Source organism: Apiospora kogelbergensis (assembly GCF_038363985.1).
Source record: "Apiospora kogelbergensis strain CBS 113332 chromosome Unknown utg000005l_segment0_segment0, whole genome shotgun sequence".
In the NCBI taxonomy this organism is placed as follows: Eukaryota; Fungi; Ascomycota; class Sordariomycetes; order Amphisphaeriales; family Apiosporaceae; genus Apiospora; species Apiospora kogelbergensis.
In genome coordinates, this window is record NW_027117422.1 from 4,164,172 (window position 1) to 4,177,194 (window position 13,023).

General features: G+C 55.7%; 7 protein-coding genes across 7 annotated transcripts; 2 read left to right on the forward strand and 5 right to left on the reverse strand.

The window, feature by feature from the left end:
• Positions 1 to 30: 30 nt before the first annotated feature.
• PG998_007958 (uncharacterized protein) lies at positions 31 to 1,620 on the forward strand (the record flags this gene model as incomplete). Its single annotated transcript, XM_066874774.1, has 2 exons — positions 31 to 1,416; positions 1,477 to 1,620. 2 exons carry the CDS (start codon positions 31 to 33, stop codon positions 1,618 to 1,620), a joined length of 1,530 nt encoding a protein of 509 aa, XP_066730719.1.
• A 438-nt stretch (positions 1,621 to 2,058) lies between these two features.
• PG998_007959 (uncharacterized protein) lies at positions 2,059 to 3,420 on the reverse strand (the record flags this gene model as incomplete). Its single annotated transcript, XM_066874775.1, has 1 exon — positions 2,059 to 3,420. The coding sequence occupies one exon, from the start codon at positions 3,418 to 3,420 to the stop codon at positions 2,059 to 2,061; it is 1,362 nt and encodes a 453-aa protein (XP_066730720.1).
• Positions 3,421 to 3,939: 519 nt separating this feature from the next.
• Positions 3,940 to 5,329, forward strand: PG998_007960 (uncharacterized protein; the record flags this gene model as incomplete). The annotated part of the gene is made up of 2 exons (XM_066874776.1): positions 3,940 to 4,093; positions 4,284 to 5,329. The coding sequence occupies 2 exons, from the start codon at positions 3,940 to 3,942 to the stop codon at positions 5,327 to 5,329; spliced, it is 1,200 nt and encodes a 399-aa protein (XP_066730721.1).
• A 412-nt stretch (positions 5,330 to 5,741) lies between these two features.
• Positions 5,742 to 6,828, reverse strand: PG998_007961 (uncharacterized protein; the record flags this gene model as incomplete). The annotated part of the gene is made up of 3 exons (XM_066874777.1): positions 5,742 to 6,374; positions 6,444 to 6,683; positions 6,751 to 6,828. The coding sequence occupies 3 exons, from the start codon at positions 6,826 to 6,828 to the stop codon at positions 5,742 to 5,744; spliced, it is 951 nt and encodes a 316-aa protein (XP_066730722.1).
• A 793-nt stretch (positions 6,829 to 7,621) lies between these two features.
• Positions 7,622 to 8,749, reverse strand: PG998_007962 (putative transcription initiation factor IIB; the record flags this gene model as incomplete). Its single annotated transcript, XM_066874778.1, has 1 exon — positions 7,622 to 8,749. The coding sequence occupies one exon, from the start codon at positions 8,747 to 8,749 to the stop codon at positions 7,622 to 7,624; it is 1,128 nt and encodes a 375-aa protein (XP_066730723.1).
• A 1,009-nt stretch (positions 8,750 to 9,758) lies between these two features.
• Positions 9,759 to 10,853, reverse strand: PG998_007963 (uncharacterized protein; the record flags this gene model as incomplete). Its single annotated transcript, XM_066874779.1, has 1 exon — positions 9,759 to 10,853. One exon carries the CDS (start codon positions 10,851 to 10,853, stop codon positions 9,759 to 9,761), a length of 1,095 nt encoding a protein of 364 aa, XP_066730724.1.
• A 567-nt stretch (positions 10,854 to 11,420) lies between these two features.
• PG998_007964 (uncharacterized protein) lies at positions 11,421 to 12,476 on the reverse strand (the record flags this gene model as incomplete). Its single annotated transcript, XM_066874780.1, has 1 exon — positions 11,421 to 12,476. One exon carries the CDS (start codon positions 12,474 to 12,476, stop codon positions 11,421 to 11,423), a length of 1,056 nt encoding a protein of 351 aa, XP_066730725.1.
• Between the last annotated feature and the right edge of the window lie 547 nt (positions 12,477 to 13,023).

The following is a 13,023-nucleotide window of genomic DNA, read 5'->3' on the forward strand; positions in this document are numbered from 1 at the left end:
ATGGTTGATATTATGTTGTCTTCAATCACCATGCCGGACACAAACGAGATCCAATACTCCCAGCTGCCCTTCCCACTCCACGACGAGAGTCTCGTACAGCAAGCCAGCTGCTACATCCATGGCAAAGCCATCCCCGCACGGCGCGGCACCGCTTTCGCCGTCGTAGACCCTGGCTCCGGCACCACCTGGGCACACAGCGCCGACAGCACCATCGACGACGTCGAGCCCGCCGTGCACTCGAGCGCTATCGCCTTCGCCGCCTACCGCCAGACGCCGCCGCGGGAGCGCGCCAAACTGCTGCACGCGTGGCACCGTGAGATCGAGACGCACCGCGATGACCTGGCGCGCCTGCTGGTGGCCGAGACGGGCAAGCCGCTGGCCGAGGCGCGCGGCGAAATCGATTACGCCCTGAGCTTCGTGTGGTGGTTCGCGGGCGAGGCCGACCGCGTCGAGGGGACCACCGTCGCCTGCGCCGTCCCCGGCCGCCGCGCCCTCACCATCAAGCAGCCCGTCGGCGTCGTCGCCGCCCTGGTGCCCTGGAACTTCCCCGTCGCCCTGCTGCTGCGCAAGGCCGCCGCCGCCCTCGCCGCGGGGTGCACCATGGTGGTCAAGCCGTCGCCCGAGACGCCGCTGACGGCCGTCGCTCTCGCCCAGCTCGCGGTGCGCGCCGGGCTCCCGCCGGGCGCCCTGAACGTCATCCCGACCAGTCTCGAGCACACGCCCGCCGTCGCCGAGGCCCTGTGCCAGCACCCGGCCGTGGCCAAGGTCACCTTCACGGGCAGCACGCGCGTCGGCAAGCTGATCTCGGGCTACTGCGCGCGCCACCTCAAGAAGGCCACGTTCGAGCTGGGCGGCAACTGCCCCTTCATCGTCTTCGACGACGCGAACCTGGACCACGCCGTCGAGCAGCTGATGGCGCTGAAGTGGCGACACGCGGGCCAGGCCTGCGTCACGGCGAACCGCGTCTACGTGCAGGACGGGGTCCACGACGCCCTGGTCAAGGCGCTCATCAAGAAGACGTCCGCCATCAAGGTGGGACACGGCACGACCGAGGGCGTCACCATGGGACCTCTGACGACGGCTCGCGGCGTCGAAAAGGCTGAACAGCTCGCCCAAGACGCGCTCGCCCAAGGTGCCGAGCTCGTGCTAGGCACGGGGAAGCGGCACACGGTCGAAGGATTCCCGGAGGGACGCTACATGGCACCGGCGATCCTGATCAACATGCACGACGAGATGTCCATGAGTCAGGAGGAGATCTTCGCCCCTCTACTGGCTATTTACGTCTTCGAGACGGAAGAAGAGGTGACGAAGCGCGCCAACAACACGCCCATGGGTTTGACTAGCTATGTCTTCACCAAGGACGTCGACCGGATGTGGCGCATGTTTGAGAAGCTCGAGGCGGGCATGATCGGACTTGTGAGTTATGTTTCTCCCCGTTGGAGTCTGGACCATTAAGGCTGACACATAGGCACCAAGAACACGGGCAACTGTTCGTCGGCCGAGGCCCCATTCGGCGGCATCAAGCATAGCGGAGTCGGGAAGGAGAGTGGGAAAGACGTGGCCATTGACGAATTCATGATAACGAAGACGGGAACGCTGACTGTGGAAGGCCATTACTAGTTCGTGTATTTGGGGCGTAAGCAGTGTTGACTGCGGAAAAGTCTGGATGCGCAAGACCATGCTGGACAATCAAAGCAACGGAATGACGCTGCTGGCCAAACGTCTCGGAAAGCGATATGAGCGGGACTTGAGGAATAAATTGATATTTAGGATTGGCACTCCCAGAGAACCATGTTGGCCCGCGCCTATGGAGTCACAACTCAAACAGTCTCGAACCGCAGTGCACTTTGGCTCCGAGGGTATCATTTCTGTAGACTGTAGAACGCCTGCACTATGAGCAATATTTTCTCGACATAAAACGTAACCTGAAATCCTACCATGCTCGACGCCTCTCGTTGGCTAGATGATAGCCTAATGTGACCATCAAGCCCATACCTACCCCGGTACATAAAACGCCGTCCGATTAGCTAGTAAATTTACAATATTGCTCTGATCAAACTATATCTTTTCTGGCCCTGGAGGCGACTGTTCTCGGGGCGGAAGCTTGATTCGCAACAGAGAACAAAGCACCTCTTGAAGAGTCCTCAACGTCCCAATGTCGCCCTCTTTGACCTCTGGTGGCATGTGGTCTGCCTCTGGGGTACCACGATTGGCCTCATTAACATGGTACAGTTCGCTTCCGAGATTGGCGTGGACATCACGAAGTTGGAGGATAAGCGAACGAATGGTATCGGGGTGTAGTTGGCAAAACTCGTTGTACGTGATGCCACCGGCCATGCTGAAGTCGAGCCACTCGGAGGCATGATTGGAGAGCATAGTACCGAGGCCAGCCTTGATGAGAGCGTACGACTTTGCGAGGCTCTGCAGAGCCTCTGGGTCCAGCGTTGCGGCTTGGCGCCGAATGAGAAGGCAGAACTGGCCCTGGCAGGAATCGATCACATCCTTCAGGTCATAGAGCTCGCGCCGCAAGCGCGAGATGGATGCGTCGTTCCCCGGGCCCGAATGAGTTTCGTAATGTCCGCAGGCCGGCGAGCCATTGGGCGGTGCCATGGACAGATTAGCAGCATGGAACTCGTCATAGTCGGCCTGCAGAATGGGAAGGAAGCCACTGATGGCCGCATTGGATTCGACGAGGGATGACATGTACTTGGTGATATCCAACGAAGCGTCGTCGGCATCGGATGCGGAATGTGCTTGTCCCATATGGCGTTGGAGCAGGCGCTGCAGTCCCAGTAGCTCGATGCGGAGATTCGATATCCACTCGTAGAGTCCGGGGTCCAGGGGCAAATCACTAGTCTCGGCGGTATCCCAGTGCTTTACATACCCTTCCACCATGGGTTCGAGCGTCTTGAGCGCATCTCGGATGTGGCTGCACTCGCATCGGAGTTCCTTGGCCCCCTCGAGCGGTGCGAAATTGCCGTGGAAGCTGATGGCGCTCATGATGTCACTGGTTAACTTCCCCAGCGACGTCGTGACTTTTAACAGGTATGGTGGGTTCCAGTCTGCGTCTAGTATCTGGTTGATGGACGCAGCCGAAGACCAAGCAGGCTGGAGAGTTCCTACATCTTTTGCATCGCTACGGGCGTTGCCATGATTGTCGAGGCGGTCGAGATCTTGTTCCTCCTGCTCGCTTTCTTCTCCATCCGACATAGTGGGGCTCGATTGGGCAGGGTTCTTGTTGGTAGCGGCGTCACGCGACGGAACTGATAATGTCTTGGACTTGTCGTCACCGTCCGCCTCATCTTGACTGTCTTCGGATATGCTCAAAGAGACAAAAGAGAAGGTATCGTCGGTAGTCTCACCAACGTCCTGCCAGTCATCGGCGATAGCATTAGGCTGGTTCGTCACGACGGACGCCATGACGGGGATCCCAGGTCAGCGCGGCGAAATGACAGCAATGCGGATATACTATCTGATGGAAAGACGGGCAAAGCGAGAATGAGCAGCCAGTTATCAGGAGGAGAATCATAGATGATTTATCATTGACTTGCCCAAGATGGGTGCAGAACGGATGCCTTGATCGATCCAACAAGTGCAAGATGCAGTGGAAGAGATGATATTGAAGGTGGTCAATTGACCTATACTTGAACAGGCCAGGCAACCACTGGCACCTGGGCGGCCGCGGGGCGATCCTTGCAATGACCTGCAATACATAAAGAAAAAGAACGACTAACTCCCCGCCTTAGGCCTGTGGGCAGTGGGGGGGGGCGGACGGGGGCGGGGCAAACAGGGTACTGAAAGCTGAACAGGGCACTGAACAGGGGACAGCCACAAGGGCCGGTTGCCTTGTGGGGGCTGCGGGCTGCTGGCTTGTGACAGCAGCAGGCAGGACAGACACTCAGACAGTCAAGACCTCAATTCAGCGACGTGGACGTAATAATGATGATTGGCAGCACAGCACACCAGGGCGGATGGTTCTGCAGCAACCAGCCGAAACTTAATCAGCAACCTGCATGGGCGGGGTACTTGGAGCCTGTCTGCATCGAAGGCCTTGAAACCTGGGGCATCTCGCTCGACATGAGCCAGCGTTTCGGTACTTCGCATACAAGATGACGGCCCCAACGCGGAGTTATACTGTTTTCGGGACCATCGTTCCCTCATCTCTCTGCTTCGCGTCGATATCACGTCGCGCAGTGACGATACGCCAACGAGACTACGGATCGTCGCCGCTCAAGCTATCAAACAGCCAAGAACGCCCACTATCTACCACTACACTCTGCCAGCAGCAAATGAGTATGGCCAGTCACCGGGTACCCATCGCGCCGCAGAGCGTCGATGCCCCCTGACGCAGCACGCCACTTTCCTCGTGCTGGCCGTGAGGTCGCCCGCCGAGCCCCAGACGCGACAAGCCATCCGCTCCACACTCGCTGGCATGTCCGGCCGCACCAAGACTGTCGCCATGCGTGACCTGGGCGGACGCTTTTCGTGCGTCGTCGGCATCGGCAGCGACCTCTGGGACCACCTCTTCTCGTCTTCGGCTGAGGTGAAGAAGCCGGCAGAGCTTCGTCCCTTCCGCCCCATACGCGGAGGCAAACACGCGGCGCCTGCGACCCGCGGTGACCTGTTGTTCCACATCCGTGCGGAGCGGCGAGACCTGTGTTTCGAATTCGAGCGGCAGCTGCTGGATTCGTTGGGTAGGGGCGCCGACAGCGTGGTTGAGGTCGTCGACGAGACCGTCGGGTTTCGCTACTTTGATGCCCGAGACCTTTTGGGCTTTGTGGACGGGACCGCCAATCCGTTGGGTGCCGCCCTGCCAGCCTCGGTGCTCGTTGCGGCATCCGACATCAGCAGTGGCAGCAACGACCCCTGTTCGGGTCCTGACTATGTAGCTGCATCCACTGCGGTGGGCGGCAGTTACGTCGTGGTGCAAAAGTATGTGCACGACATGGCGCGGTGGAACGCCCTCAATACCGAGCAGCAAGAGTCCGTTATCGGCCGGACAAAGCTGACCAACGAGGAACTGGACGATGTGACAGAGACAACGCAGTCGAAGGCGCACAAGACGCTCGCGACTATCGTGGACGAGCAAACGGGCGAGGAACACGACATCCTGAGGGATAACATGCCTTTCGGATCGCCGGGTACGGGCGAGCTCGGTACTTACTTCATCGGATACTCACGGCGCCTGTGGGTTGTCGAAAAGATGCTTGAGCGCATGTTCGTAGGGGTCCCGCCCGGTATGCACGACCGCATCCTGGATTACTCGATGCCGCTGACGGGGACCACGTTCTTTGCGCCGTCAGCAAGTTTTCTAGCGAATCTATCCTAGGATGGTTGCAAAAAGACTACGCCAAGAGTCTTGTTCCTTGGCAAAGTGGTCAGTCGTTATTAACCAGAACGAAGTAATGTTGACGATATCAGTAAAGATTTGAAACGGCGTATGTGTTATATATATATATATATATATATATATATATCAATATTGGTTTTACCAACCACCACGAGGCCCCATCGGCTCAGCGCGGTGTGCAACGAGAGTCTAGTTTAAATTAATAAGTAATTAATAAATTACTTCGAGGCATCTATATTATGATAGGTTGTCTGGCGAATCGAAGGTATGCAACTCATACTACCCATTACTTCTCATGGTATTTCCGTATCTGACCCGTGAAACATAAAGGCGAGGGAGATGGACAGTACCCCCAGGTCCAGTTCTGTCGCCATTGTGGACTATAGCCCACTTACAGCACAGCGGCGACACCGACAGCGCCGGCAAAGAGTCCACCAACAAGCTTCGCGACACCCTGGGTAGCCGCGGCAGCGACGGCCACATAGGTGGGCGTAGTGGTGGTCGGGATCGCACCGTGACCGCTGGCGGTCGCAGTTTCCTTGGTAGTCAAAACAACAATGTTGCCCGAGATGGTCGTGGTGGGATAGGGAGCTTGTGTCTCTGCAGGCTTGGTGGCTTCAGCGGCCTTGGTGGTCTCAGCAGCTTTGGTGGTCTCCTCGGGCTTGGCGGGCGCGCCAGCCTTGGTAGACTCGGTGGCCTTGGTAGTCTCCTCAGCCTTGGTAGACTCGGCAGCCTTCGTAGTCTCAGGGGCCTTGCTGGTCTCGGCGGCCTTGCTGGTCTCGGCGGCCTTGCTGGTCTCGGCGGCCTTGCTGGTCTCAGGGGCCTTGGACGGCTGGCTAGCCCAGGCGTCGCATTGTTCCACGCCAGCCTCCAAGGCCTGCGAGAGCTCGGTAGACGTACAAGATTTGAGCATGCAGGGGGCAACGATGGGGGTCAGGGCGGCCTGCTTGTCATCGTTGCACTGGCAGGCCATGTCGCCGATGGTACACCCAACCTTGGGCAGGGACTCCTTGATGCAGGGGATCTATTTTGGGGATTATGGTCAGGATCCCATGGATTCTCGAGGTACTTAGGCAGGGCGGGTTTGACTCACAGCGCACTGGGGCAGGCCGTAGAAGTCCTCGTCACGGGTCTCAAGGGACCTATAGCCAAGTCTCTTGCAGTCTGCGTCACCGGCCTTCTGTGCCTTCAGGAGGTCACGCATGGAACAAGAACCGATCATGCAGGGGGTGATGATGGGGGTGATGCGGGACTTAGTGTCAGGATTGCACTGGCAAGCCTTGTCGTCCAGACTGCAGCCAACCTTGGGAAGGGCGTCTCGGATACAGCCGACCTGTTGGACGGGGGTCAGGTTAGCACCGACGGGTTACGCGGAATGGATGTGGCGGTGGAAGACTTACAGCGCAGTCGGGGACGCCGGGGAAACTGCCCTGGGCAGCAGCCAGCGTAGCAGATGCGAGGAACAGAGATGCCTTCATTCTGAATAGGAGTGGTTGGCGGTTGGTAGTAGGAAGACCGGGGCGATGAAATTGGCCAAGAGAATTGGTGATTGGGTTGATTAATGTATTAGGTAGTGAGTGAGTGCTGATGAATGGTTATTTTGAGCAGAATACGTGTGTGTATTTGTAGGGAAGTAGGAAAAGTGAGAGGAGCCGGCCATCAGGTTATGCTCAACCTACATAGCGCCATCCTCAAACGAGAATGGGCGGTGATGGAATCTCGAAAGGCACGATGTTGCACCCAGCCAGCCATCACCCATCATTGCACGATGGACGCGCAAGCTGGTCGGCGTCTCAATTGGGCTAATCCAGATATTGGGTTGTTTCCTTCGTTCTCAAATTGGTGTTTGAGGTGGTAACGTCGAAACGAAACATCAGATTGTATCCAGATGCGTTCCTAGATCCAGTCGTACGGTACCTTGCATAATGAGGCTCGAGGGTCCCTGCATATTGAATACCTGCTGTTACGTTACTGCATATTAGTATTAGGTGGTTGAGGTGGTTATGCAATTACGGGCACTTGCACAGATGTTTAAAATGGGGAAGCACCTGCTGCAGCCCCAGCTGGTATCGTCAGTCTACTGGAGTGGGAATTTCAATACATTGATTTGATTGATTTGGTTTGGTCATTTCTCATTAAATCGTACATAACACGCTTTGCCATGGATCACACTACGACCACCAACGCATGGCCGTCACCTGTTTCCCACATCCCACATCCCACATTATCTGGATCTGGACCCTGCAGACGGCTGACTGTCTCGTCCTCCGCCTAGTTCTTCAAAATGCTCTCCAAGCGCGACATGTCGACTCCCCTCCATTGCTTGTCGACAAGCCTGTCCTTCACCTCCATCATCGACCCCAGCGTGGCCTTGACCGTCACTGGGCCAATACCACAGCCTTTGGCAACCTCCCTGAACTTGCGTGGCTCCCCCACCAGGTGCGACGCCATGCAGAGATAAGCTGCCGCCAGTGTGCTGGGGGCCCGGCCATCGAATGGTGTGTTGAAATGTTCGGCCTTCTTGGCCAGCTCGATGGCCGTCTTCTCGACAAGAAAGGAGTCCCTGAAACCCATTGTCGACACGAACCGTGCCACAGGCCCTTGAACCCTCTCGACTTTTGTGGCCGCCCTTGCTCCGTCCTCTTCACCACTTTTCTCATCTCCCTCCTTGACTTCTCCCTCCTTGACTTCTCCCTCCTTGACTTCTCCCTCCTTGACTTCTCTCTTCTTGGCAGGGTATTTTGCTGTTTGGGCTTCCACCATCTTCCGCAGAAATTTTTCGAGTTCTTTGAAAGTAGATATAAAGTTTTTCTTAGACTCGCCGGTCCACGCATGGACTTCCCGAAAGCTGCGTTCCTGGTTGATTTGCCGACACGCCAGGAACACAAGGGAACCCAGCAAGGCGTTCTGTTTGGGCTTGTTGCTGAACACCTTCTTTCCTTGCGTTATCTTGTAAAACTTGAACGCTTGGTCTTTGACTGCCTGAGACAGATTGCAGGCGTCACAGAATTCGTCGATCCGGGAATAGTACCTCTGGGCCGACAGGCGCTTGTCAGCATCTTTGCCTCGCCTTTCGGCCCGGGCTAGCGCTCTGCTCTTGTTGTTTTCGCTTATCATTGTGGCGAAAGGCTCGAAGGAACCGTCACCAGAAAGGCCTCCTCCGACCCGGGAACCATCAACGTTGCTCCCGCTGCCGTCATCTTGGAAGTTTCGCCACTCTGCCCCTTCGTCGATGACATTCTCCATCACAATGCCGCATCCACTGCATACCCAGTCACTGTTGGTTTCGATGATTTCGTACCCCTCTTCCGGTGGACACTCGGGGCACTTAAGTACATTCTCGTAACGTATAGGCGTCGACTTAGAGGTTTCTGATTGTGCAAGCCCAGATGACTGCATGATGTAGTCCATGGTATGAGTTGAGCTGTGTTGATGTGAATGGCTTGTGGATTCCGTTGCAGTGACCAATATTTGGTGGTAATCAATCCTCGTTGGCAGTGTGTATACACAGAACGGATCGTTAATTTGGTGTGTAGTCCGGATCTGTTTCAGTACACAAGGCGACTTCCCCAAATAGGAAGGATATTCCAGGTGCAGAGTATATATCTCCTTTGGAATGATTCCGGATAAAAAAGATGGTTCTCATAAATGTTTCGTAGCTCAGGCTGGTTGAGAGATGCTTTGTATGGTGTGATGTGATGTTCAAACATGTTCAAACAGATTGGACCCGGGGAACAAGCGTCTTTTATAGTCTCCTGAATATTGGCTTTCGGAGAAGAGAGACTGGAAAAATCTCGTCTTCGGGTCTGCGTCAGACGGCAAGTAAACAAACTTTTCTTGATATACGGTAGCTGTTGAATATTATGAAAAGCTTTAGGGGCTCGGGCCACTATTGCATTCCCTCGTTGTTCTTGTGACCTTTTTCAGTTTGACGTTCCTGGGGTAAACAGTTTGGTAGGTGATTTTAAGTCTCGTTGACAGTCAGGGACTTTCCAGTCACGAAACGGAGAGAGAGTAGCGCATGCCTATAGGTCATCCCGATTTAGAAAACGAGGCTCTCACTCCTTTAATTTAGCTTCAAGCCATTATTAAGCTTTATTGATCCACGGGAACTAAAACCTCATTATGCAGGCCGCCAGCCCTCTCTTCCCCCTATCCTTTCTACTGTGTGTAGCCCTGATATCCAACCAGAGAGAAAGTAATATGCTAGAATCAGGCTTGCTGTAGTGAGAGGCAGCATGACAGCAGTTTGAGTAATTGAAAACTGTGCCTAGACGAATAAATCAATGTCTGGATGAGATGATGTAGTTACCACCTGTTCCGGTTTATTTATTAATAACATAGTAGAAGGCGTTATTAACCCGAAAACAAACGAAAGTAATTCTTGCCTATATCCATTTTTTTAAGTCTACGTTGGTTGTATTGGCCTCGTGAGCAAGTCCACATAAAGTTCGAGAAAACGGTCGTTGTCAACAGAAAAAACAACAGAAGTGGCAGTCGCCAACCCAGTTCCCGGGTACGGATCTTCCGGCCACACCAGCCCCTGTCCATAGGTTTCGTCGAGCTCGCAGCTGACGTCGACGTAGAGCTCGCGCACCTCGCGGCGGAGGCTGGGGTCCGCCAAGGACGCGAGCGCCACGGCGTCGTAGACGTAGGGCCAGCGCTCCAGGCCGCGGAACAGGGTGGTAACGGCGGTGGCGGGCTCGTGGGCGCCGATGCGGTCGTAAGTGGCGTTGGTGATGCGGACCGTGTTGGTCAGGTCGAGGGGGTGGAGCGTCTTGTTGGGCACGGGGGCGCGCAGCACGACGCGCGCCGACTCCGGATCCAGCCACCAGTTGGTCTCGCCCGCGCCATTGTACGAGTTGCCCTCGGCGTACAGCTGGCCGCCCATGATGGCGACGCCCCGCAGCAGCGGCCCGACACTCGGGTCCAGCCGCAGGGCGAGCGCAAGGTTGGTCAGCGGCCCGATGGCCAGGATGGTCACCTGGTGCGGGTGCTGGTGCACCGTGTCCAGGATGAACTGGGCGGCGCTCCGTCGACGCGGCGTCGTGTGCGCGGCGAAGCCGTCGGGCGGCGCCACGAGCTCCTGGGGCCCGGGGGGTGGTGCCTCGTAAGCGCCCACGTACTTGGTTCCGTTGCCGAACAGCCTCTTCTCCAACTGATGTGCCGCATATGTGTGCAGGAAGGGCTCGTTGGCGCCGACGTACACGCCCACGTCTTTTTCGATGCCGAGCCGCTCCACGGCCTTGAGGCCGTCCGAGACGCCCTGCGCCAACCAGTGGTTACCTGTCACCATGGTCAGGCCAAGTATCTCCAACAATTTGCTCTTGTGAAGTTGGGCTGCCATGGCCAGAACTTGGCCGTCATCGCCGATGGTGTTGAAGTCAGTGTCGATTATGATTTTGTGTGGTCCTCCATGGGCCGGTTTGGAGGGTGTGGCGGATTCTGCGCCGACAAAAGCACAGAGTCCTACGACAGCCCAGCTGATAATAGCTCTCATCATCTGGAAAGACTTGCCGCAAGCTAGAAAGGTCTCACTGAAGACTTATGCCCAAAGCAGTGGTATTGATTCAACAACATGGTCTTCCTGATCAAGCCCGTCTCAAAAGTACGGGGAACATCGGCCTATTTGTAATCATGGCTAACCATGGAAAGACCCGAACATGATTACGACACATTTCCTTTTGTTCAAGTACCCCGCGGTTGCCCTTGGGAAAACCCCCACCGAAAATGGGGAAACTTCGCCGGGATACTAATATACATATGTATAGCTTGCTACTTTGTTTACATTTAAAACAGGCCCGAAGTCGGAGTGAAGCCGGTGAGAAGATACAACCTCTGATAAATTACCACGTTCCTTTCTTGGCACCCCTTCCTGGGCCCTACTTATACTCCCTCTTTTCTGTATTTTGCTAACGCTTATTCCTTATATTCTCGGTAAAAACGATTTAGATATCTAAGATATATTAAAGGCCACATCAAAAAGACACCAATACAATGTATAAGAAAATCAATGTAATTGCAATGCTACAAAATTCTTTGCGAGCTTATGTAGAATTATGTAAAAGATTCACGCCAGCTTGCAAAAATGAACAACATCGGCAACAGACTCATCAAGGCCGATCAATCCCCTGCCACAATATTTCTGGATCAACTGCCGGAACCGTTGGTTTGGAACCGTGATATTGCTACGAGGCATGAATTCGGTGCACCCCTCCGGCGGCTGCCAGGCATTCTCGACCTTCCGGATGGCTTGAGCGACGTCTCCAGCGGACCAGGTGTCTTCAATGGCGAAGATGCGCTCCCCGCTGATCTCACTGGCGGCTAGTGATATGACATGCAGCGGTGCCACGTCACGCAGCGCAACGCAAGTGCACGGAGGGTTGGTGAAGACATGGAAGATGTTTGCCGGCTCGTACTGACCGCGGTAGAACTCGACCAGCCATGTGTACGTCGTGTACACTCCGGGCCGCGGGTTCACAGGCGTCCCGTTAACCCAGTCAGGGAGGATGGTGTTGAAAGCATAGCCGGGCTTCTCCTTTCGGTAGTATTCCCAGGCCGCCTTCTCGCCTTCCACTTTGCTCGCCTGGTAGGACATGCTCGGTAGGCCCGGGTCGCTGGCAGGCATGGAAAGGGCTCTGCCTGCAGCGTCATCCGCGAACATGTCGGATGTCACCTGCAAGTGCTCACCGGGCGCCGGAGTGTTGAAGGCAGCAACCCGCGAGGACGTCAAGGTGAAGGCCTTAACAGAAGGCACCTTCGCAGCTTCGCGCATGAGGCCCACCGTCGCGGCGACGGTTCCGTCGATGGTTTCTTTGGGAGCCGGTCGGAAGGATGCGTCGGAGGCGATGTGCAGTACACCCGAGACCCCTTGCAGGTAGGGTGCGTAGGACTCGGGCTTTGTCATGTCCTCGACGCAACAGACGGTGAACCTGCCGTCCCCGAACTCCTTGTCAAATTTGGCCTTCAAATCCAATAGCTTTGAGGGAGCTCGAGTGATACCGAGCACGCGGAACCCCCACTGCAGTACCTCCTTTGCGGCGGCTGATCCGAGCAGGCCCGAGACCCCAGTGATGAGTATAGCGTCTCCATTACCAAGGCGGTCGAAGGGGGCCGAAGGATCCATGTGGCTGAAACGGCTGTCGCCCCTGCTGTATATATAGTACAGTCTTTTCAAGCTGAGTCCAGGGCTAGGTGCCACAAAGTAGGGCAGCAGAAAGATGTCAGCCGTGAAGAACAAGTCTGGGAATGGCTGCAACGACACCATATGTGCTTATTGGGGTCTTCGTCGTCATTTGCTGTGATGGTTGCAGTCGATCTTGCACCTGTGTAGCGATTTCACGCACCACCGCGGCCAATCATATGCACAGGCTGACAGGCCGGATAATACATACATATGATAGATAATACATAATACATACTTATGTCCGAGGGTTAGGTAAGCGTTGGCAGCGTTTGTGGAGCCCGTCAGTAGGCTAGTAGACTGGTCGGTGCCGAGCCAAGTTGGCCAATCACGACGAGGCATGTGCTGAACTTAGCAGCTTATACGAAAGCTGCATGTTCAGAATGACATGGCAGGGACTCGGCAGGGACTCGGCAGGGGCCTGGCAGGGGGGCCCGGTTATTGCGGTGGGTAAGGAAGTCGCGGGTCGAGCTGCGGTTTTCCCTTGAAA